We start from the raw sequence: 24,847 nt of genomic DNA, 5'->3' as shown, positions 1-24,847 counted from the left end.
TCGCTACTTTTAGCCCAAAATTTCGCTACTTTTGCTACTTTTTAGCCCAAAATTGGGCTACTTACGCTACTTTTTAGGCTAAAATTGGGCTACTTTTGCTACTTTTTAGGCCAAAATTAGGCTATTTTCGCTACTTTTTGTAAAAAAACTCGCTACTTTTGCTACTTTTTAGCCCAAAATTGGGCTACTTTCGCTACTTTTTAGGCTAAAATTGGGCTACTTTGTAGCCCAAAATTTCGCTACTTTCGCTACTTTGTAGCCCAAAATTTCGCTACTTTCGCTACTTTTAGCCCAAAATTTCGCTACTTTGTAGCCCAAAATTTCGCTACTTTCGCTACTTTTAGCCCAAAATTTCGCTACTTTCGCTACTTGGTAGCCCAAAATTGGGCTACTTTCGCTACTTGGTAGCCCAAAATTTGGCTACTTTCGCTACTTGGTAGCCCAAAGTTGGGCAAAAAAAGCGGCCAAAAAACGCGCGATTTTTGCCAGTAGCGGGCAAAAACTGGGCGATCTTCGCCGTTAGCGGAAAAAATCGCCCGATTTTTGGCCGCTACCACCGAAAATCGCGCGGTTTTTGCCGCTAGCGGAGAAAATCGCGCGATTTTAAGCCGGTAGCGGCGAAAATCGCGCGATTTTAAGCCGGTAGCGGCGAAAATCGCGCGATTTTTGGCCGGTAGCGGCGAAAACAGCCCGATTCTTGCCCGCCACCTACAAAAATCGCACGGTTTTTGGCCGATAGCGGCGAAAATCGCGCAATTTTTGGCCGCCAGCGGCGAAATTCTCACGATTTTTGGCCGCTAGGGGCGAAATTCTCACGATTTTTGGCCGCTAGCGGCGAAATTCGCACGATTTTTGGCCGCTAGTGGCGAAATTCGCACGATTTTTGGCCGCTAGTGGCGAAATTCGCACGATTTTTGGCCGCTAGCGGCGAAAATCGATAGATTTTCGATAAAGGCCATAAAATGCGCGATTTTCGCCGCTAGCGGTCAAAAATCGGGCGATTTTCGCCGCTAGTGGCCAAAAACCGAGCTAATTTTGCCGTTAGGGGGCAAAATTCGCGAGATATTTGCCGCTAGCGGCGAAAATTGCGCTATTTTCAAAAATCGCACGGTTTTTGGCCGCTATCAGCGAAAATCGCACGGTTTTTGGCCGCTAGCGGGTAAAATCGCGCGATTTTCGCCGCTAGCGGCCAAAAATAGCGGGATTTTCGCCGGTAGCGGGCAAAAATCGGGCGAATTTCGCCACTGGAGGACAAAAATCGGGAGATTTTCGCTGCTAGCGGCCAATAATCGCGCGATTTTCGCCGCTAGTGGCGAAAATCGGCCGATTTTTTATATCCAGCGGCGAAATTCGCCCGATTTTTGCCCGCTACCGGCGAAAATCCCACGATTTTTGGCCGCTAGCAGCGATAATCGCTCGGTTTTTGCCGCTAACGGCCAAAAACCGCGCGATTTTCGCTGCTAGCGGCCAAAAATCGTGCGATTTTCGCGGCTAGCGGTCAATAATCGCGCAATTTTCGCCGGTAGCGGGCAAAAATTTGGTGAATTTCGCCGCTGGATGTCCAAAATCGGACGATTTTCGCCGCTAGCAGCAAAAATCGCCTTATTTTTGGTAGCTAGCAGCGAAAATCGCGCGATTTTTAGCCGGTAGCGGCGAAAATCGCGCGATTTTTGGCCGGTAGCTGCGAAAATAGCTCGATTTTTGCCCGCTACCTGCAAAAATTGCGCAATTTTTGGCCGCTAGCGGCGAAATTCGCACGATTTTTGGCCGCTAGTGGCGAAATTTGCACGATTTTTGGCCGCTAGCGGCGAAAATCGACCGATTTTCGCAGGTAAAGGCCAAAAAATGCGCGATTTTCGCCGCTAGCGGCCAAAAACCGTGCGATTTTCGCGGCTAGCAGCCAATAATCGCGCGATTTTCGCCGGTCGCGAGCAAAAATTTGGTGAATTTCGCCGCTGGATGTCCAAAATCGGCCGATTTTCGCCGCTAGCAGCAAAAATCGCCTTATTTTTTATAGCTAGCGGCGAAAATCGCGCGGTTTTTTGCCGCTAGCTGCGAAAATCGCGCGATTTTTGCCAGCCAGCTGCAAAAATCGCCCGATTTTTGGACGCTAGCGGCCAAAAATCGCGCTATTTTCGCTGGTAGCGGGCAAAAATCGGGTGAATTTCGGCGCTGGAGGGCAAAAATCGGGCGATTTTCGCCGCTAGCAGCGAAAATCGCGCGGTTTTCGCTGCTAGCGGCCAAAAACCGTGCGATTTTCGCCGGTAGCGGCGAAATTTTCGCGATTTTTGGCCGGTAGCGGCGAAATTTTCACGATTTTTGGCCGCTAGCGGCGAAAATCGACCGATTTTAGCCACTAGCGGCCAAAAATGGCGCGATATTCGCCGCTAGCGGACAAACATCGGGCGATTTTCGCCGCTAGCGGAAAAAATCGCTAGATTTTTTGCCCGGTAGTGGCGAAAATCGCCCGATTTTTGGACACTAGCAGCGAAAATCACGCAATTTTTGGCCGCTACCTGCGAAAATCCCGCGATTTTTGGCAGCTAGCGGCGAAATTCGCACGATTTTGGGCCGCTAGCGGCGAAATTCGCGCGATTTTGGGCCGCTAGCGGCGAAATTCGCACGATTTTTGGCCGCTAGCAGCGAAATTCGCCCGATTATTGCTCGCTACCGGCGAAAATCGCCCGATTTTGGGCCGCTAGCGGCGAAAATCGGTACATTTTTGCTGCTAGCGGCCAAAAACCGCGCGATTTTCGCTGCTAGCGGCCAAAAACCGCGCGATTTTTGCCATTAGCGGGCAAAAACCGGGCGATCTTCGCCGCTAGCGGGAAAAATCGCCCGATTTTTGGCCGCTACCGCTGAAAATCGCGCGGTTTTTTGCCGCTAGCGGAGAAAATCGCGCAATTTTTGGCCGCTAGCGGCGAAAATCGACCGATTTTCGCAGGTAAAGGCCAAAAAATGCGCGATTTTCGCCGCTAGCGGCCAAAATTTGCGCGATTTTCGCCGCTAGCGTCCAAAAATCGGGCGATTTTAGCCGCTAGTGGCCAAAAACCGAGCTAATTTTGCTGTTAGGGGGCAAAATTCGCGTGATTTTTGCCGCTACCGGCGAAAATTGCGCGATTTTCGAAAATCGCATGGTTTTTGGCCGCTATCAACGAAAATCGCACGGTTTTTGGCCGCTAGCAGCCAAAAACCGATTTTCGCCGGTAGCGGGCTACCGATTTTCGCTGGTAGCTTGCAAAAATCGGGCAAATTTCGCTGCTGGAGGGCAAAAATCGGGCGATTTTCGCCGGTAGCGGCGAAAATCGGCCGATTTTTGACATCCAGCGGCGAAATTCGCCCGATTTTTGCCCGCTACCGGCCAAAATCGCGCGATTATTGGCCGCTAGCCGCGAAAATCACTCGGTTTTTGCCGCTAACGGCCAAAAACCGCGCGATTTTCGCTGCTAGCGGCCAAAAACCGTGCGATTTTCGCGGCTAGCGGCCAATAATCGCGCGATTTTCGTCGGTAGCGGGCAAAAATTTGGTGACTTTCGCCGCTGGATGTCCAAAATCGGCCGATTTTCGCCGCTAGCAGCAAAAATCGCCTTATTTTTGGTAGCTAGCGGCGAAAATCGCGCGATTTTTGCCAGCCAGCTGCAAAAATCGCACGGTTTTTGGCCGGTAGCGGCGAAAATCCCCCGATTTTTGGACGCTAGCGGCGAAATTCGCTCGTTTTTGCCGCTAACGGCCAAAAACTGCGCGATTTTCGCTGCTAGCGGCCAAAAACCGTGCGATTTTCGCCGCTTGCGGCAAAAAATCGCGCTATTTTAGCTGGTAGCGGACAAAAATCGGGTGAATTTCGGCGCTGGAGGGCAAAAATCGGGTGAATTTCGCTGCTGGAGGGCAAAAATCGGGCGATTTTCGCCGCTAGCAGCAAAAATCGCCAGATTTTTGGCCGCTAACGGCGAAAATCGCGCGGTTTTCGCTGCTAGCGGCCAAAAACCGTGCGATTTTCGCCGGTAGCGGGAAAAAAATCTAGCAAATTTCGCTGCTGGAGGGCAAAAATCAGGTGATTTTTGGCCGCTAGCGGCGAAAATCGCGAAGTTTTTGGCGGCTAGCGGCGAAAATCGCGCGATTTTTGGCCGCTAGCGGCGAAATTTTCACGATTTTTGGCCGCTAGCGGCGAAAATCGACCGATTTTAGCCACTAGCGGCCAAAAATGGCGCGATTTTCGCCGCTAGCGGAAAAAATCGCCCGATTTTTGGCCGCTACCGCTGAAAATTGCGCGGTTTTTTGCCGCTAGCGGCGAAAATCGCGCGGTTTTTGGCCGGTAGCGGCGAAAATCGCGCGGTTTTTGGCCGGTAGCGGCGAAAATCGCGCGGTTTTTGGCCAGAACTGGGGGCCCAGTTCTGGCCGTGGTCCCGGTAGGCCTAAGAACTCCATACACATGACTGATGCCATAGTTTGACATTAGCATATCAGCCTGGGATAGCTCCGGGGAGCCAACAAGGGTCCCCCCCAGACAAAACAAATACATTGTATATTTCCTGTAAACTATACCATTTTGGTGGGCATACTTGTGACAATAATATGTGAGTGCATAGCGAGTTTATACCAGTTATATTATAATACAACGTCAAGTGACAATAATTGGAACAATACTAGCGAAAAAATTATTGTAAAATGTGCCATAGATACTGCAAATAATGCCGCGGAAATAAATTCGCGGCAACTTGGGCCTCTTGAGCCGCTGTGAGTGACAGCTCCCTGATGCAGCACCCTTGAGCGCTCACTCTCTCTGACATCATCGGCGAACTTATCGGCTCAATTACGTCATTGGTAAGTACAATAGAATTTTTTTATTTTTCCTGTGCTCAGGGGACACAAATTAACATTTTTAGAAGACGAAAAAAAATTTAAAAAAAATTTCTTGTGCACAAGGGGTGTAAATGTCCTTAGGACCCCTTAGCAGTTTAAGGGTTAAAACACTTAACATCTTAAATTAAAATGGAGATCTAATAAAAAAATTGTATTTTGTTAGAAACTAATTTAGTTGAAGCATTTCCTGATGTTGCTCTCCTAAATAAACAAACTAAACCTGTCTTACCTTACTGTTCCTCAGTAATGCTCTGGTAAGACAGATGAGTTGTCGTTCTCCTACTGAGAAATTTTCCCCTGCAGCTTCCACCTTGGACAAGAGAGCATGTTCTTGACGTTGAACTAAACTTTTCAAGTGTGATCGCTCCAATGCCTGCCATACTGCATCATCCGAGTGCTCTTCAAAAGGGTCCAAATTATACCTGTAAAATAATTATGATAAACAATTGAAAAACAAGTTTTTACTAGAATAAAATTGGCAGTATGGGGAAGATAGTCACACTCTACAACAATATCCTGTCAACTTTACTATGTGCTTGGAAAGACACCTTACACAGCTTGAAAGAAATGCCTCAATTTATTATGTCATTTCCGAGATGTACTGATAGGAATACTGCTACCAGTAATTTGTACAAGTTTGTTAACAAGACAAAATAAATATAAATGTCAAAGAATGCCATGTACCTGATTGATCCTTGGAAGAGCACTGGGTCTTGTGGAATGACAGAAATGCAGCAACGTAGTGTATGGAGACCAAGAGTGCTAATATCTACTCCATCGATAATCACGCTACCAGAATCCAGCTCAGCCATACGTAGTAAAGTAGAAATAAGAGAAGACTTTCCTTAATGGAGAAATAATTTACAGCATTAGAAAATGTTATAACAATATGGCAAAATTCAATATGTTGTTACTTGACAAAAAATACAACTACAATAATTGTTCCAAATATCTCATGTACTGCAATTAACTGCATAATGATATCATAAATATTGTTTACATTTTAAAACTTCAAAAATTTATTATTTATATGTTGTAAAGCTGTAAATAACTTTCAATGAATGTGTGTGTAGTCCAAACAATGAGGTACATCTCAAAATTCAAGATAACAGGGAAGGGGGAAAATATTAGGATGTTTATCTACCAATGTGAAAAAAGCCTTTTTACTATCCATTTCTTTCACATTATTTTTACCAGTACTGTACTGTATTTAATCACCGAGACTGAACATTAACCATTCTGTCTACGTAATATGGCTCAAATATAACAGCACTTGTTTCATAGAAATCATGAGGCTCACTGTACACACGAGGTGTCGTAAGTCTAGACATATCACTCCTGACAACATTTGCAGTGACTATAAACCAAATACCTGGGCTACATTTGTGAATCAGTCATAATGGTGGATATATTGTGTACATTCTGTGTACAAAAAATAATAAAATGAAATACAAAATGAAAGCCATTTTCATCATTTTGTACTAGGTTTCAAACTTATATAATAATACACTGTACTGTACATAATTACAAAATAACTGCTACCAACCCATCCAAAATGAAAAGAAAAACTATGCATATTTTATATATACAGTGGGGCCTTGACTTACAATGGTAATCCGTTCCCAGAGACGTATTGCAAGTCAAAATATTGCAAGTCAAAGCGATTTTTCCCATATGAAATAAAGGGAATCGAATTAGTCCGTTTCCCACCCTCCACAATATTAACTTACAAATACCTTTTATACTGAATACAATTTTTTTCTCTAACTACAATACAGTACATATGTTTATCTTACCTTTATGGAGGACTCTTGATGGCGTATGGAATTAAGATGGTGATAAGGGGGGGAAGAGAGTTGTTACCGTTTGGAAGAGGAGTCCCCTTCCATTATAACTTTAGGCAGTGATGACTTTTCTGGGATACACTCTCTGGCATGTTTTGCCTGCATACCACTAGGACCTGCTTGTGGCCCACTGCTTGCTTATCTTACTAAGAATCTGTCTAAAGACACTTGTTTTTCCCTACATTTTAACACTTGTCTGTAGTAAGACATCACATTGTCATTTAAAGGTCAATGCAATGGCCTGCTACAGCTTTATCTGGGTGAGTTTTTTCAACAAAACTTTGCAGTTCTTCCCATACTTAAAACATTTTCTTAATGAGGAGGGACATCCTCTACTGCCTCTACTCACAATTATTTTCTTAGGTTGAACCTTACCACTGACTTTCTTGGGACCCATGGCATGATATATAATAATCAGTTTTATATTCAAAAAGCAAAAAATCACCACAAAACGGATTTTCTTATAGGCGTGATCGTCACTAAATGATCACTAAATGATCACGTCACTAAAAATCGTCACTAGTAAACTGAGGCATGTCGGCCCGCGTGACCAGGAACCACGAGCTTGGTCGACCCAAACGTTTACCAACAAATATGATAGTGTTGTTAACTATCGATAAGTCAAGTCGCATTTTTCGATCAGATTTACATCATAACTCGAAATTATCGCAAGTCAGGGCAATCTTAAGTCAAGGTGCCACTGTATACTAGTTCTGTACTATACTGTACTGTAGTTTATCAGCAGTATCTTATGTAAGAAATTAATCCTAATTAGATATAAAAAGTGCTGTTAACAAAAAATTACAAACCTGCTCCAGTTCGTCCAACAATGCCAATTTTCTCTCCGTCTTTGATTGAGGCATTAATACCATGAAGCACTAGCGGAAGATCGGGCCTGTATCGAAGCTTAACATCCTTTAGCTCAATACTGCCCTTGGACGGCCAACCAGAAGGTGGCTGGGACGAGGGTATTTCTCTTGGGGCTTCACTGGGAAGTTCCTAAAAGCATTATATAAATTAATCTTTTACTCCTCTGCTCCAAAAGTGCAATTTTTACGAGTAAGGAATGGCTTACTTTTCAAACAAAAATTATAACAAGAATTTTCCAAAGACTAAATGATACTACAATATCATTTAGTTACTTTAGTTACTAGTTATGAGGAGCTTTCTTGAAATGAACACTTGGTTCTTTTGTAACCAAGACTTAATAGTCCAATGAGCAAATAATGCACAGCCAAAACAACTAATCTCTACCAACACAGTTTCTTTTCAAATGATCCTTTCAAGCATAAAACTGGAGAATACTTATTCCAAATTTTAAGTGCTATAACACTTTTAGCTGCAAACAAATAACATGCACATGATAAAATATAGTGAAAACAATGCTTACATATGCATATTCTATGATACGCTCCACCGAAGTTATGCGAGACTGGAACTCTGACTTCATCCTCATCAAGAAGGGAATGAACACACACACCTGAAAATAAAGGCCATGCTTTTTTCCTTATTTTTTTTAATTTTCACGTTTAATTTTGTAATTATGGCAATCTATCTTTTTCAGACTTTACACTGAATGAAGAAGTAGTCTTAAAAACACAAGAACAGGGAGAAAAACAATACCAGGTAGTCTTTCTGTGAATGAAGGAGATAAAATAGACAACAGATATTTTTTTCTACTTACACCATTAACTGTTGACAAGGCGAGACCTGCAAGTGCAGTACTAACAATGCCTTTGGTGAAGACACATATGATGGTGACTGCAAGGGTGACACACACTGCCATAAAATCCATTCGATAGGTGAACCAGCGATTTGACAGCCGGAACACCAACAGAGCAGACGAATGCTTGTCAAGTTTGTTGTACATCCTACAAAACACGAAGCAAAGAATTGCGATCAATTTGTACTTCTCTTTGTATATTTACAGTATAGATTCATTGTTAGTTATTCTAAGCATTTAAAGCATAAGAAATAAATACTAGTAACATTTAATAATACCATAAATATTTTTCTTCATAGTGAATGTTTTAGTGTAATATAAACTACTTTTTAAATTATAGTAATGAAGGAAAATTAAATCAATACTAACTTTAAAAGTCAATATACATGAACTATTTTATACACAAACGACCCACATCTCAGGCCAACCCACGGTGGACAGGCCACCAATCAATCAAGTCTCCTCTCTCTCCACACCCAAATCCTTTTCCAGAATTTCACCTCCCCATCCCTCTTCCTCCCTCATCTTTTCCAAGCTTTTTGAACATCAAATCCAGTATGGCCAAATTAAATATTGTCTTTTTAAGAACAAATTTGCAGTATTACACTGAAATAGGAAACAGCTGGTAAGGTGACGATAGGTTCACCCATTAAAGAAAATTATTTTTGTTTGCATGCTGTTCGCATTCTATGGCATACATATACTTTATACAGCTCGGTTGAAGCAGCCCTCCCCCTACTGTTATTTTTTACGAGATAATTAAAACTACAACTATCTTGTATAACCAAATACATTACTGTACTGCAATTGTATTTCACAACTTAGATTATAGTTACAAGATCAATTTACCTGTTGATAAACAGCTTCTCCTTATCAAAGGTACGAATGACAGAAAGACCAGAGATGGATGAGCCTATGTGTTGGGTAACAGGCGACTTTAAGGTATTGTCCAAACGCTTCAGTTCACGCACACCAGCATTGAGAAATACGTCAACAGCAATAAACAAAACTGTAGGAATGAATAACCAATGTGAATAGCAAAGACTAGTATAACAGGAGTCACCACACAAAATTATACATGCAGCTGTAATCCAGCAATGAAATTCAACAAATTTGTATCCATGTACATCATATTCATTTTGAGTCAAATGACTAATAAAGTTATAATAAAGTTAGGTACAGGAGACTTACTCCAGAAAATCCCCACACAAACCAACCTGCAACCAGGAGAAGCGGAATGATAAACCAAACGTAGATGAAGCACACCAGGATAATCTGCCCAATGACAAACAAAAGTCCTTGCAGCAGGAACTCCAAGAAAAATGGGACACGCACATCCACTATTCAATGAGAAGATCAATACAACATTCAATTACGTTAATACACAAACCATTACATATTATAACTGTACCCTAAGGTACAAAACATGCAAAAATAATCAAATATATTTACATCATTGATTGATCCTTTGTAATTATAATGAAGGAAACAATTTTCAGATTAAACAGTAACCATTTCATGTAACCATTTTTACATTAATAATAAACTTGGTTTGTAAACACATCAGATATTAAATGTGTTGAAAAATGCAGTTTATTAAGCTTGAATCATTTTATGCATATTATAAAGCTTTATTTGGCAATCAATGTGTTTACAGATATTACAGAACTAAATACAATTAAAAATAACTATTGTATATTTATCTTCACTCACATTCGTCAAGATCTCGAGAGAATCGGTTCAGAATTCGGCCAGTTGGGGTAGTGTCGAAGAAACTCATAGGTGCACGAAGGATACTAATAAACATCGCTTGATGCAATTTTGAAGCACCTGCCAGAACTCTGAAATACATAGATATTATTATTAATAGAAAATGTAACTAAATAACTGTAAAAATCTGACTACCCCAAAACACTAATTTTGCAAGTGTTTATTTCTAGACTTAAAATTTGAAAAATTCATCATGATTCTAATTTTCTTTTTTAATGCATCATATTTAGCAGGCACTATACATCAAAATCTAATAAATTAATACAACTAGTTCCAGTTATAACGTTTGTAAGTTGTAACACCAATATATTTCATATCTGAAAACTTTTTACATTTTGGCTTTATGATAAATGATTTAACATATAGTATGATTAAACTTTATAAGCAATTTATAATGCAATTGTGATTTCCCACAATGATATACAGTACTTAAGCAAGGCATTTATCCTCATTCATGTTACTGGAGAAGCAAATAATGAAACGATTGCATAATAATTACCATCAACTTATAACTTATCCCTAATTGCTTTCATTATCCCACCTTACTTTTTACTACCATATTTTACCCACTTATGGAGTGCAATCAGTACTTGTGCAGAAGGAATGGAACACTGAGAAAAATCTCTGGAGCAAGGCGATGGAATTGGACAACGGTTATGCCAAATGCGCACACCCACCAGACCTTTACCTTGCTCCAGAGATTTTCTCATAATACATGATGATATAGTGTTTTCATAGTGTAATGGAACACTACTGTAAATACAAGTGATTTAAAAGCATTAACTGAAACCCAACCTTCCCTACCAGATTAACACCTTCAAATTTCAGATCAAGCCATACAAGACAAGAGGCAGATCTGTGAATAATCCAGATTTCCAATTAATTGCTCTTTTTTTTTTTTAATCTAAACAATTTTCTGGATTTTTCTTATAGCAAATAATTTATATTGCAATAGCCCATCATTAATATAAAAGGTCAGCAGGTTCACAATACTTATTGTATGTACAAAATATGGAGTATGTGAGACAGTAACACTGCAGACTTATGCGTAACACTATGCTTAAACCCCAATACAGTACTATATATAAAATTAATTTATAATAATCCTATAAGTCTGAAAACAAAAATGTGACATACAATAGTCAGATTCCTCTACTTAGCCACTGTATGAAAAAATGTCACTGTACTAAAAATAACTGCCAGCAAGACTTGAATTTGAACTTAATACATTGCAGGAATATTTTACTGCAACGATCTACTGGTCTAAAAAGAATCCTGCACCTGATATGCATAAATTATCAATACAAGTAATGCATATTCCTTTGGATAAGAATATTTTAAGAGTACCACTATCAACAATATACATTTCTTAGACACCAAACCCAAAAGATCTGAAAATAAATGAAGCGACGCTTCCTTTATTTTCGCATGTGTGGGTTAGGTGGCTAATTTTCAGCTACAATAATGCAACTGCATACATTTCTCCATACCTGAAAGTAACGCCAATGCCTTTGATAATTCCTGTGATGAGAAGCAACACAAAACTCATGCCGTACACCAGCTGGTACATCCACAACATTTCATTCTGTGTAATGTCACCCTTAATCTCTTCATCTGATAATGTTAGGTTGTATTTAGTTTGATTTGCCATTCGTTCCTTTACCATGCCATCACCCTAACAACACGGTAATACAGTACAGAAATGAATACCTGTTTCAATATTTTGAATGATTGTTAAGGTTTATCAAGCTGCAACATGTACTGTAACAGCCCTCAAAATACCAAGATTTCTCTTCCCTTTATACGCAAGGTATAATACATAATTTTTAATGAACATACAGTATACATATTTCAGTTTTTATAGCACTAAATATTAGGATAATTTATTTTCATTACTTTACCTGATCAAGCCAATATTGAAGCCAAATTGCATTAAACATTCTTGTCAGCGTAAAGATGATGATGGCAAAGAGGATAATATTTGTAATGCACCATCCTCCGCTGGCCTGTTGAAATAAGGACATTAATAAAAGATGAAACCTTAATTCTCTTTCAATATGCAACACCAAGTGGAGAGACTGATCACCAAATAAGCTTGTTTCCATTTTTGTCTAGCATGTAACCAACCCAGATTTTCTAACAGTCTCACGAGTTTGCATCATAAATAAAATTGAAAATAACCTAAGGCAATATAAGCATGTTTGAAAATGACGTAGGAGGCTTACGAGAAAGGTCAACCAGATACTACTAAGCCCCCCTCCCCCCCTCAAAAAAAAAAAAATCACTAGACAATAGTCAATCAAATAAAACCAGCATTGAATGTAATGAAACACCATTCTCTGGGCGAGTCCCAGAGGCTCCCCGGAGCTATCCATATCAGCCTGGATAGCTCCGGGAAGCCATAGGGGCTCCCCCCAGAAAAAATTACATTTTATTTATTAGACTAAGAAAAGAAGGAAATGTCATAAAAAGCAACAGGAAGGTTGAGACTAGTGCTAGTAGAACAGTATAAACCCTTATCAATGATGTGATAGAGTAATTAAGGAGGCACAGACGCACCAGAAAGAAATAGATGCAAGAATAATAGAACCAGATCCTATTTCATCGAGGATGTTGAAAGTAAGAAGGATACTATGATGCCCAACCCTTTGACTCCAAGAAAACTGGGAGACTGCCAGCATGGTTCCCATATGTATACTAAAAATAAGACAAGGTGATTATAAGTTTTAAAATATTAGCAAAAGACAATCGGAGAGAAGAGTGAAACTTCTACAGATGAATAACTTTCCATCTGAGATGCAGCACAAGTTTAGAAATCAAAATCTATAACTTATATGCCTGAGCGAGTTCTACAATAAAGTTGGCAACGCACGGGATAATGATGGGTGGATTACATCTTTTTAGATTGCCAAAAGGTCTTTGTTACCGTCCTCCAAAAGTCTGATCCATAGGTTAGAAAAGCAGACTTTGAGAACTGGTGGGAACATACTGTAGTGGATTAAAGAGTTGTAAAGAAAGTCTTTGAAGCACCAAGCATGATCCTGCTGGCCACTGCATTTAAACTAATACTGTTTCTGATTTATGAAAATGGTCTTTGGAAGAGGTAGGATCATATACATCATGTTCATAGAACACTAAATTGAGGAGAAGAATAAGGACTGAAGAGGACTAAACATTGATCAAGACCTAAAAAGGCTGACAGCAACCAGACCTGTTTAGCTAAATAAAACCTAAACAGGAACCCATGCACAAATGACAAGAAGTTTATTAAAAAAAAAAGGTAATGTAATGAGGTTGATGCAGCAAATTATGCAACTCTAACACTTGCTTGGTATGCTTAATAAAAATTTTAATTGCCCCAAAAATTCCACTCTTATACGAATCTCTACATGATTTAACAGTCCTTACAATTCGTAAGAAATATCTGTACTCTTCATCAATACAATTAATCTTGTGAGGTCCAATGCTATGTTTGCAACACTCAGTTCATTTCAATGTCTTCTGCATTTTTATTATTTCTGTAACTTGTCAATTATTTTTAGCATTCATTCCTCTAACATTTCAACACTTGTAAAATGTATATCTAATAACACTACTAAACGATTTTCAAAGATTTCATAATTTTAATGAATTTTCATAATTCCCACGATGGAAAACAAAATTAAAAAATGTTTTACATTATCAAAAATTTATGACAACTTCAATTTATTCATATAAATAGCAAGATATTTTACATGCCAAGTTTCGTTGCATGTTAACAAGTCTTGCACACTTTTTGTACATTCTAGTTTCTAAATCTGAATAACAATCTTGAGATATGAATTTTAAGATGTTGCTAGTTAAATTAATAATTTCACTCTACAGTAAGAAATTAATGTACAAAAGAGCAATACAATTTAATAACTGCAAGTTTATTTTGACTACCTATTTAAAACAAGAAAACAACAATGGGTTAAATAACAATTCAGATGAACCTTAACGCTAACAAATTAGTGGCAGAATACCTACTAAATTATTATATGGTACATACAGAAATGCATGGCCTTACCTTGATGAAAGTTAAATAGACTTTTGTACTGACACTTCCAGATTCTCTGGTCTCCTCGGTGATGAGTTTACCATCTCTTGCACTTCCCTCTTTATCATCCTCCTTCTCATCTACGGAACAAGAGGTTACATGTAACATTTAACGTTCTCATTATTACATTTAAAATTTAACATCTACGACTTTATAAACATGCAAGAAATTATGCAAGAATTTGATGCAGGAAATTGCATCCAACAAGTCTGTGAATGATTGTTTAATTTTTTATTTATATACATATATACACGAGAAGTTACAATGGGTTTATGAGAGTACATAGCATTGATGTTTTTACATTCTTGTAAAGCCTTGTAACATTCTTGTAACATGCATAGTGTTATATTTCTGTAAGCACTAATTAATAGATTTAAAAATTCTGAGGAAACCAGTAAATTTTAATACATGGTCATTCATGCATATTGATTATTCTACTACATACTGTCATTCTTCTACTGACGTTCTCCCCACTTGGAGAGAACCTCTAATACCTTTTTAGTCGAAATTTGTTAACTTACAATTTCTCGTCTCCCTCTTGATGATTATCCCGCACATTTGATGGTGCTACATAGCCCTCCCGCCTTGGTGCCTTCTTTTGATAATTACTTGATCTCCCTCTTCCATTTTTGCTGAATAAAGTTCACAAATAGACTACATATATTTCCTGCCAGTGAATCTATCAAATTACTGAGCATGCTCTTAACTGTAACTCACTCTCAACAGCACATAAGCTGTGTTATCGTTAGGTATTCATTCTTGGAATCTTTCCTTATAAAAACTGGCAACTTGCAGCATAGCCATACTTATACTTGTATACCAATATAATCTTAAGTAATAAATCTGGATTTGCAAGGCCAATCGATATGAACTCCACAGATGGTTGAAAGAACAGCAACTGCTTTCCAAATATTAACAAGTGCAAGGCCTTGCATGTAGGGCATAACATTAACCATCATAACTACCATAACACAACCAGGCAGCATATTGATATCTTAGTAGTTATAATCTATCATAGAAAGTTGTTGAGGAAGAGCCGCATTACAAAATTAAGCCCAACCTTGGGAATAATCAAACAATTCTTTGAAATTTAAGAAAATAAAGTGGTTATTCAGCTGTATAAATCTATAGTGCTCCCTATCTGGACTACTTTATCCCAGCATGGAAATGTCACTTTCAAATGGACATAACTGATTAAGAAAAAGTACCGTGCAGAACAACCAATATTGCAGAACAATGTTAACTCCAATGCCAAGAAAGGTTGTGGGTCACATGACTAGCACCACAACAAACCAAACATGACAGAATTGATCTCATCGAGACCTTTAAAATTTTAAACAAATTGGCTGATATTAATCTAGACCATTTCTCCAAAATGATTCAATGTAATTCACAAAGGGCAACAGCTTAAAGCTCAGTAAGCCACAATAAAGGGCAGACAATATAGAACAAACATCATATGACACTTTTTTTTCCCCATAGGGTAATAAACCTATGGAATTACCTACCCACTTAAGTTTTAAATGTCAAGACCGGACCGGTACTCCAGTTAAAAATTGAACTGAAGGAACTACTTTGGAATAATGGGGTGGGGAAGCCATTACCAATTAAGCCACCAGCTTCCTGTCCCCATCATGGCCACTGTCTTCAGGTAATTTTGGTAAATAGCTCTTCTTACTCCTACCTGGTCTAGCCTGACTACTCTTGCTAGCAGACTTATTTTTTATTTATTTATATATACAAGAGTTCTTACATTCTTGAACAGCCACTAGTACGCATAGCATTTCGGACAAGTCCTTAATCCTATGTTACCTGGAATACGACCCCACGAAAAATCATTTAACAACCAGGTACCCATTTTACTGTTAAACAGAGGCTTCAGTTAAGGATTTGCGCCCTTTGCAGCGTCTCTTCTACTCGCATATAACTAAATATCAAATAAAAAATATACAAATATTCTTGAATAATTAGAGGTACTAATAAATCATAATAATGGAAAACCTAATATGGTTTGGCTACATGTAGGCATCACTCATTCATTTCCTTCCTCCAGATTCAAGAGATGGCACCATATTTGCTTCTTTTAAAATGCTTCCAAATATATCGTAAACTGTCAAGACATCTCATAACGTGCATCCATGCTTTCTATCCATTTACAAATGTACAAGACAATTTACTATTTGAATCATTCCTTGCAGCATTCTTCAATAAATTATAAATTATATAAATATATTTTTAAACAAATTCTCCTTCCTCAAAATTTCAATGTCTCTCTAAGCATCCCGTCCTCCCAATAGAACATTGCATTTTGATGTATACTCTACCTAAGGCCAAAAATCGTCATACTAGAAAATGGCAGCGGTTCGCGAAATAAACATACGGTCCCGTTTTCTGTTTTGGGTCCTCTGGTAGGTTAGGATAAGGGCACTTTAGTATGACAGTTTCTTGACGTTGGGAAAAATTAGGAGAACAAGGCTGCTCTAAGGAGGAAAGAGCAGGACATCAGCAATGTTAAATAGCCATTTTGATCTTGTTTTTGTATGTACAGTATTGGGCTGCAAATCAAAATACAGGGCTGATACTATTATTATGAAAGAACTCTTCTTATACTCACTTAAAATCCCTTCCTCACAGAAATCTGAATATTATTCATCTAGTTATCTGGCTCACATTAATTTGTTTCCAGATTCTTTGATATACGATACTGTGTATTAAAATTAAAAATACATTAAATTTCCCCTTGTCACCATTTTACTCAATACTCTGCCAACTTGTGTTTTCCTGTGCATTACTGCTTTCCATATACATTCTTTTCTTTTTTATCTTGAAGGGACTTATTTACTTTAGTGTGGATATCACACTCAATCCTTGTTGGCTTGACATTATTTAAAACTTTTACAAAAATACACACATAATTCACTTATATCACAAAATTCAAGTAAATGTAATTGTACACATGGTTCAGAAAATAATAATAGATTCCCCTATAACTAAACATTAAGTTTAGGTTTAAACTTCATTAGTCAGTGCAGTGTAATACAACTACCTTGCTAATAACCCCAATCCCAAAGGTCTGAACTACTATATATAGTGTCATTCCATGCAAGTGCAATACAGTACACTTCTTATACTGATTAAATATTATATGTGTATTATTTATACGGAGATACTGGAGGTTTAAACAGTGTATTTAAACATCTTAGCAAATGCATTTTATCTTACCTTAGTTAATGGCCCTAAATAATGCAAAAAAGATAAGTTGCAGGAGCTAGGTTAGAAAGAAGCTTTGTTTTGAATGTTTGGCTGTGTTTCTGGCCTAGACATGTATATTACACAATGAAATCACAAAGATTTGATGATTATATGAATAAGCATTGAAGCCGTATGATGGAATCGAAGCCGTGACCCTGAAGAAGCATGCCTGAGGAGTTCAGGGGTTGCACGATTGATTGCATCGAACAGTCTCAATATATATTAACATGCATATTAGTTTACAAGCGTCTATGTTTGGCCTCGGGATAAGGCATATAATATAATACAGCCAGAAGCCTTTAGCTTATAACCTAATGACATTGAAAAATGCTCAATATTAATAGGCATTAACTGCCATAACTTTACATCATAATGTGCAAGTTCAGCTTGCATGTTAATGGCATCTACTAAAGCATATAAACATATAACAAATATATGTCTGTAAGCATGCACAACTACTGAAAGATTGTTGATGGTGTTAGATTCATCTTCCTGCTCGCTGTCAAAGCAAGAAGCTATATTATATACAACTTACTTTTTTTGGCATTCACAGCTTTCTTATCTAAAAAAGTAAATATTATACAGTTAGTTAAGGGTAATAAGGAGTATTGTATCTCATCATGAGAACATCTTTCACCAAGCAAGATGTCCGTATCAAGTTAAAATGCACAAAAATATAGTTATTAAATAAGTACTGACAAAACAAACTCATTAAAGCATTAGTATAACCAAGCATTGATACATTAAACTGTTGTTGTAGCATTCAGTTAAAGGACTTTAGTGCATATTATACATTCTACCTTGTAATGCCAAACAATATACATTACACAACAGCTGTAAACAATATACATAAGCAAGAACTTTTATACAAAATAACAAATAAAATCACCTGTTAAGCAACATAAAACAAAGAATTGAACTTCAGCTTTTTTTTTTGTTAGTTGAATAAACAATTATTACATCACCCTTTGTGTGCTGCTTTCAAATGTAAATAAATTTTAAGTTATTTAAGTGTGTAAATATACTTCTCTGGTTTAATTTGTAAGCAAATATAACTTTATTCACTGCTCCTAGTCAATTGCTGCATCACAAAATTGCTAAAATAAAACTGATCCAATCATATGCACAAACTTTATACATACCTGAGTCATCCTCATATGGTGCACACGACTTCTTTTCATCATCATTGTTTTCTTCACGTGAACCATCAAATCCAATCATGTCAAAATATTCTCCTTTACGGTCTATAAGTTCAGCATGTGTACCACGTTCTGCAATCTTTCCTCCTTGCATAAGAATGATCTCATCACACTTTTCCAGGAACTGAGGATGAAATTAATTATATATTATTAAATTATATAATTAATTATATATTAAATTAATTATATATGTCTATAGTAGGTAAGTTCACAGTAACAAATTAGATTACATTGTATGTGTGTATATCACGAAAATAAACACGTGATTAAGAATGTGACAATGTCAGACCACGGAGGAAAAATGAAACAGGAAATTTCCTTAAGTACTTTCGTATATTAAATACATCTTCAGAAGGTGTATATATATTACATTGTATATATACAATACTGAAGCAAACTATGGCCTTATTAATATATGTCAATTGTGTTCCTGGAAAAATGGAAGGGGAAGGAAGCTATCAGCAGAAAGTGCCAAGCCATTACAACTATAGAGCACTTGGAATGGATCACGATAAAGATTTGTGATGGGATGGGTAAAAGAAATGGTGCCCAACCATTTGGACGGTTGGGGGTTGAATGCCAACCTGCGTGAAGCAAGGTTGTCGCTCTATCATCCAAATTAGCAAATAAATTAAACAATATACGGGAAAAGTAAGGTTATGTACCCAGCTGATAAGCAGTGAAAGTTATCAGCTGAATGATATTGGGCTCAATCCCCACAGTAAGGGAAAAGTGTTTGGGCACTATTTCCTATCACCTAATGCCATTATTCACCTAGCACTAAATAAGTATACTAGACTTGGGCAACTTTTGTGTGTTGCATAATCCCGAGGAAGGTCATTAGTTAGCCTAGGATGACCTCGATGGGAACCCTAGGATGAACTATATCCTTATTTGAAATAATGTGGATTACTGGCAAAGCCTCAAACATTCAAATGTTTATTCAGGGAAAGTACACATACATACATACAAGGGGTGATACAAATATTGCTGAATTTATAGATAGAGCTAGTACATACAATGCCTAAAGCCACTATTACGCAAAGCGTTTTGGGCAGGAAAAACACAAGACTAAAACTTAATACTAATTGAGATTAAAGTATAAAATGTGTTGAGACAATATAAAAATAATATTAAGATATTAAGCTTATCAGGCTAACAACATGGTAATACAATACAATACAATACAATACAACAATACAATTTTATTTAGGTAAGGTACATACATACAATAAATATTTACAAGGATTGTTTGACTTATAGGTAGAGCTAGTACATACAATGCCTAAAGCCACTATTACGCAAAGCGTTTCGGGCATGATAAACTTAAATGACAAGCTTAATACTAATTGAGCATAATGAGTAGAATGAAAACAAGAAATGAAAACATAGATGAAAAAGCAGCACAAATACAATTATGTCGACAAACAGCGCTCTTTAAAGAAAAAAACAGACATTGGTTGACAATAGAAGGGTAAGGTAGGTTACAGGGAATTTATTAGGTATAGCTTCGCTTTTAACTTAAACTGGTTGAGAGAGGTACAGTCTTTAACATGGTTGGGAAGGTCATTCCACATTCTGGGCCCCTTGATTTGTAGAGCATTTCTAGTTTGATTAAGTCGTACTCTAGGAATATCAAAACTGTATTTATTTCTGGTGTGATGCTCATGGGTTCTGATACAACCTTCTATGAAGCTTTTGAGATCAGGATTGGCATTATAGTTTAGCGTTTTATATATGTATAATACACATGAGAGAATGTGCAGTGACTTAATGTCTAACATATTCAGAGATTTAAGTAGGGGTACCGAGTGATGTCTGGGGCCAGAGTTGGATATTGTCCTAATAGCAGCTTTGTGTTGAGTAATCTAGACATGACAGGTCTTATCTCCTTGAAACTTTAAAATTACTGAACAACTTGGAGAATATTGATCCAGACCACTTCTTCAAAAGGTCAGATGTAAAACAAGGAGCAATGGATTTAAGCTCTACAAGCCACAATGTAGGACAGAAAACAAGAGAGGCCTTTTCAGCCATACGGTTATAAACCCATGGATCTACCTACTCGCCGAAGCCATAAATGCTAAAACCCTGCTACAATTTTAGATCCAAATAAATAAAAATCATCAAGATAAATAGGGAGGGGATCTTTAACAAGCTTCCAGCTTCCTGTCCTTATCAAGGCCACTAGATAGTGTGTGGCCCTCAGGAAATTCAGGCATAACCCTTAATGGAGCAGAGTCTGAAAACTATTTGATGTCAGCATGGCCACTTGTTGAGTATCTATAGTGACCTACCTACTATACCTCATCACACAAAGCCTATGTTTATGTTAATGATTTGCACTAACCTTAATATATACATGAGAATAAATGCCAACTGCCATGAGGTTCACTAGTCACCCCTCTCATTAATATTTGTCTAAGAATAGGTGATGTCAGGTTGCAATTGTTGGCGAGTAAACACAGGTGGGGATGAAGTGCCCAAGTGCCAATCATGCGTCCAGCATGAGTGGACTGCTACTGGGATGAGCATACAGATGAGTGGCTGAAACTTAAGTGCTTAGCAATGATGATAATATTTTGGGAACAAAGTTTGATTCTCCAATGACAATGAAGAGCCATGTGATAAACTTAACAGGCAAGCCCACCAACAAATTTCCAGGACTAATTTGCATCTCATGCTACAACTATAGCAGTTGGAAAACCTTGCATGCAGCACAATTTTGCTTGCCTCTCAACCATGCACTACTCTCTTGGATGGTCTGCTCACTATTCTCTGACTTCTGGACAAGGTCAAAAACATGCTATACAAAGAAAAAGTTTGAAAAACTAAACCAAAAATTGCAAAATAGCACTTAACTCATTTTAGCCCTTACAATTAAAGGAATATAATGTTTTATTATATACTAGAAAACAGTACAGTATTTGCTATACTGTATCTAAATATTTAGGGGTCCCAGTAGTAATGTCAGACTCGCTCTCGACTTTTAGTCTAGAATCCTAGGATCGAATCCTGGGGAGTCAAAAATGGTAGGAAGAGTGTCCTATCATCTCATGCTCCTATCCACCTAGCAGTAAATAGGCACCCACAAATGAGGAAGGGAATTGTCAGGGGAAAGCACCAAGTCATTATGACTATAGCACATGGAAGGGGTCAGGATAAGAATTTGGGATGGGACCAGGTGGGGGAAGGAATGGTTCCCAACCAATTGGACGGTCGGGGATTGAATGCCGACCTGCATGAAGTGAGACCGTTGCACTACCGTTCAGCCCAACTGATTGGGCTAGGTACCCAGGAGTTAGTCGGCTTGCTGTAGGGCTGCATCTTGAGGAGGGTCAGTATTTCGACCCTGGGGAGGGGACATACAAGCCTAACATGTACATATACAATGGCTGCCTGTCCCAGACACAATAAATTATTTGAATTATTAAATTATCACAGACATAAAGCCTGTTAGTCTTACCCACAATGCCATACCTACAACACAGCAAAGAGAATAAGCGTATTGTGAAGTGACACTTACATGTGTCAGTTCACACTGCACACACACTTAATACAGGCACTTACATGAGTGGCATGGGTGACAAGAATGACCGTCTTGGTAGCTAGTGCTCCTTTTATGCAGTTGTTGAAGATGTGCTTAGCAACTTTTGTGTCCACAGCACTAAGAGGATCATCCAATAAGTAAATCTCCCGATCACTGTACACGGCACGACCCAAGTTTACTCTCTGCTTCTGACCACCACTGGAACAAAATTAGAATATTAATAGGATTTATATACTGTACAGTAAATAAAAACAAGTACAAATTCATTATTTAGAGCAAAATATATACAGTAATTACATATTTTATAGTACAGTACTGTACATATATTTAGAGGCCATTCCACCATCTGAACTTCCAAAAATTAAAGAGTTTGATTATTATTTTTCAGTCATTTTTTAAATTAAATATTGGGGAAATATTTAAACAATATTTCAGGACCATCGTGAGACTCAAATTATAATATTGCAACAGTTGAGTGTCCGTATTTCAAGCAACACAAATAAATTTAAAGAGGTGCAACAACATGCTTCTAAAGGGATTTTGGACCTAAAACTAAAGCTATGAAGAGAGGCTGGAGACATTAAATATACAAAATTTAGTATATAGAAGGAAAGTAAGATAGTATACATGATTACATACAAAACAATGTTAAATTGAATACAGTAAATTGAATACAGCGTGTGTGTTGAGCGCACACACTTCAAGAACATGAAGACATATGTTCAAACTAAGGAAACAAAGATGCAAAAAAAAAATAAAAAAAAAATTATAAGTTCACTTTTGCAAATAGAGTGGTAGTTGGAACAAGCTGAGTGAGGTGGTGGTGGAGGCCAAAATTATTAGTAGTTTCAAAGCGTTATATGACTGCTAAGAAGATGAGACACCATGAGCGTAGCTCTCATCCTGAACGACCCAATCCCATGAACACTGAACCATAGATTCAAGATAATTAACCAAATAGTAACAAATTTATTTTACTATTCTTTTGCAAACAGAGTGGTACACAGATGAAATAATAAAATGGGAGAGAGTTGATGCCGAAACATTTTCAAGTTATGAAAGATCATCTAGAAAATATTATAGGGAAGACAATATCACAAGCATTACTACACTTAGATAATTACAATATAGTAAGTATATGCATAAACTGCAAATTAATCTACAGTGTGGATTTTGTCCAGATTTAGAAACCTCGCCCATAATTTTGGCTGAGTTACTCAATAATTTGAGTTAGTGCAATTTGAATTGGTGCATGATCAGTGTACTACAACTCGATCATAAAATAAATTTCTCAAAATGTACACAGGACAAACAAAATTAGAACATCACCTGAGATTAATGCCCCTTTCTCCAATCTCTGTCATTTCTCCATTTGCCAAAAGATCTATATCAGATATCAGAGAACACACATTGAGGGTCTTTTTGTACTTTTCAGGATCATAGGGCTGACCCACCAAGATGTTCTCTCGGAACGTATCATTGTAGATCCATGCTTGCTGCGTCACCAAAGCCAGCTGCCCATTCACTTGTATACTCCCACTGTTTACCTTCATCTGTTTAACAGATATTTTGCATTATTACTTCATCTCTAGATAACGAGTTATCGTTTAACCTTTCAAATCAAGTCAATACAAAATTGATAAAATATTCAGTACAGCTCTCCAAGCTCCTATACTAATTGATATAGACTAATGTGGGGTACAGTATTTGTAAAAATGTTCGTCAGATGCAGTTTATATGTAACTTGAACCAATACATGTTTTTTTTATCAGTGAATGCATGGTAGTTAAGAGAAAAGTAACAGAGGCCATGATAAAAATTATTATGTGCTAAAACTACAGATTCCCTAATAAAGTAGCTCATGCCTTTCATCGATAAGTGTCACTTAAATATTGTACATCATTTGCTAAATTTCTTTAACAATTCATAAATGTTAGCTTACTTCTTGTTTAATATTAAGTATTTATCCCAGTGAATCCCTTAAATAATTTAACTTTATTATAAGTTAAGCCTAAAATGCTTTGCATGCTAGTGGCTCAATTAAATATGCATTTATCAAACTACTGATTTAACCACTATCATGTTCTCCTGTATATTTTGAAATAAAAATTATTATTATTATATGCATATATCTTCCTCATCACCCAATATACATGTCACGGATTATCATACATGTATTGCATACTTGGATTTCCTATAGAATTTTAATGAGCTATAATTCTGAGTGAGAAAAAAGTCTTACATCACCACAGATAGCAGATATCAGAGAACTTTTTCCAGAACCTATGCTTCCACAGACACCAATAAGCTTGCCACGTTCGACGGAGAAGTTGATGTTGAAGAGCGTTTCTATATTCTTCACCAAATCTGTGTTGTCTCCTCCCTTTGATGGGTTGTTTGTACCATTAGTTTCTCCAGTGGCAATGTGACCATTTACACTGGGAGTAACTCCATTGGCAACACCATTCTTCTTGGCGTCATCTGTAATGAATGTGGTGCTCTCTATATAGGAAATTACTGTGCATAGGCATGGGCAATTTTCTGCGATTCCATTCCATTCTGTCAACTTCA

General features: G+C 37.7%; 1 protein-coding gene across 14 annotated transcripts in view; it reads right to left on the bottom strand.

The window, feature by feature from the left end:
* The window catches only part of LOC123773988 (ATP-binding cassette sub-family C member 12), a 208,392-nt gene that overhangs the window by 20,873 nt on the left and 162,672 nt on the right, over positions 1–24,847 (bottom strand). For 13 of the 14 annotated variants that reach the window (XM_069318722.1, XM_069318724.1, XM_045768028.2 and 10 more), the window contains 16 exons: positions 24,519–24,757; positions 23,606–23,829; positions 22,297–22,474; positions 18,670–18,850; positions 18,063–18,089; positions 14,246–14,355; positions 12,099–12,203; positions 11,688–11,872; positions 10,141–10,268; positions 9,645–9,767; positions 9,277–9,436; positions 8,389–8,575; positions 8,095–8,184; positions 7,514–7,703; positions 5,545–5,704; positions 5,090–5,282 (listed from right to left, as the gene is read on the bottom strand). In XM_069318722.1, coding sequence (XP_069174823.1) covers positions 5,090–5,282; positions 5,545–5,704; positions 7,514–7,703; positions 8,095–8,184; positions 8,389–8,575; positions 9,277–9,436; positions 9,645–9,767; positions 10,141–10,268; positions 11,688–11,872; positions 12,099–12,203; positions 14,246–14,355; positions 18,063–18,089; positions 18,670–18,850; positions 22,297–22,474; positions 23,606–23,829; positions 24,519–24,757 — 2,480 coding nt within the window. The remainder of the gene's footprint in view (positions 1–5,089; positions 5,283–5,544; positions 5,705–7,513; positions 7,704–8,094; positions 8,185–8,388; positions 8,576–9,276; positions 9,437–9,644; positions 9,768–10,140; positions 10,269–11,687; positions 11,873–12,098; positions 12,204–14,245; positions 14,356–18,062; positions 18,090–18,669; positions 18,851–22,296; positions 22,475–23,605; positions 23,830–24,518; positions 24,758–24,847) is intronic. The other variant, XM_069318721.1, reaches the window with a different exon arrangement.

This window comes from Procambarus clarkii, chromosome 91 (genome assembly GCF_040958095.1).
Source record: "Procambarus clarkii isolate CNS0578487 chromosome 91, FALCON_Pclarkii_2.0, whole genome shotgun sequence".
NCBI lineage: Eukaryota > Metazoa > Arthropoda > Malacostraca > Decapoda > Cambaridae > Procambarus > Procambarus clarkii.
Note: the sequence above shows the minus strand (reverse complement) of the source record. Positions and strands in the feature narration are given on the sequence as shown.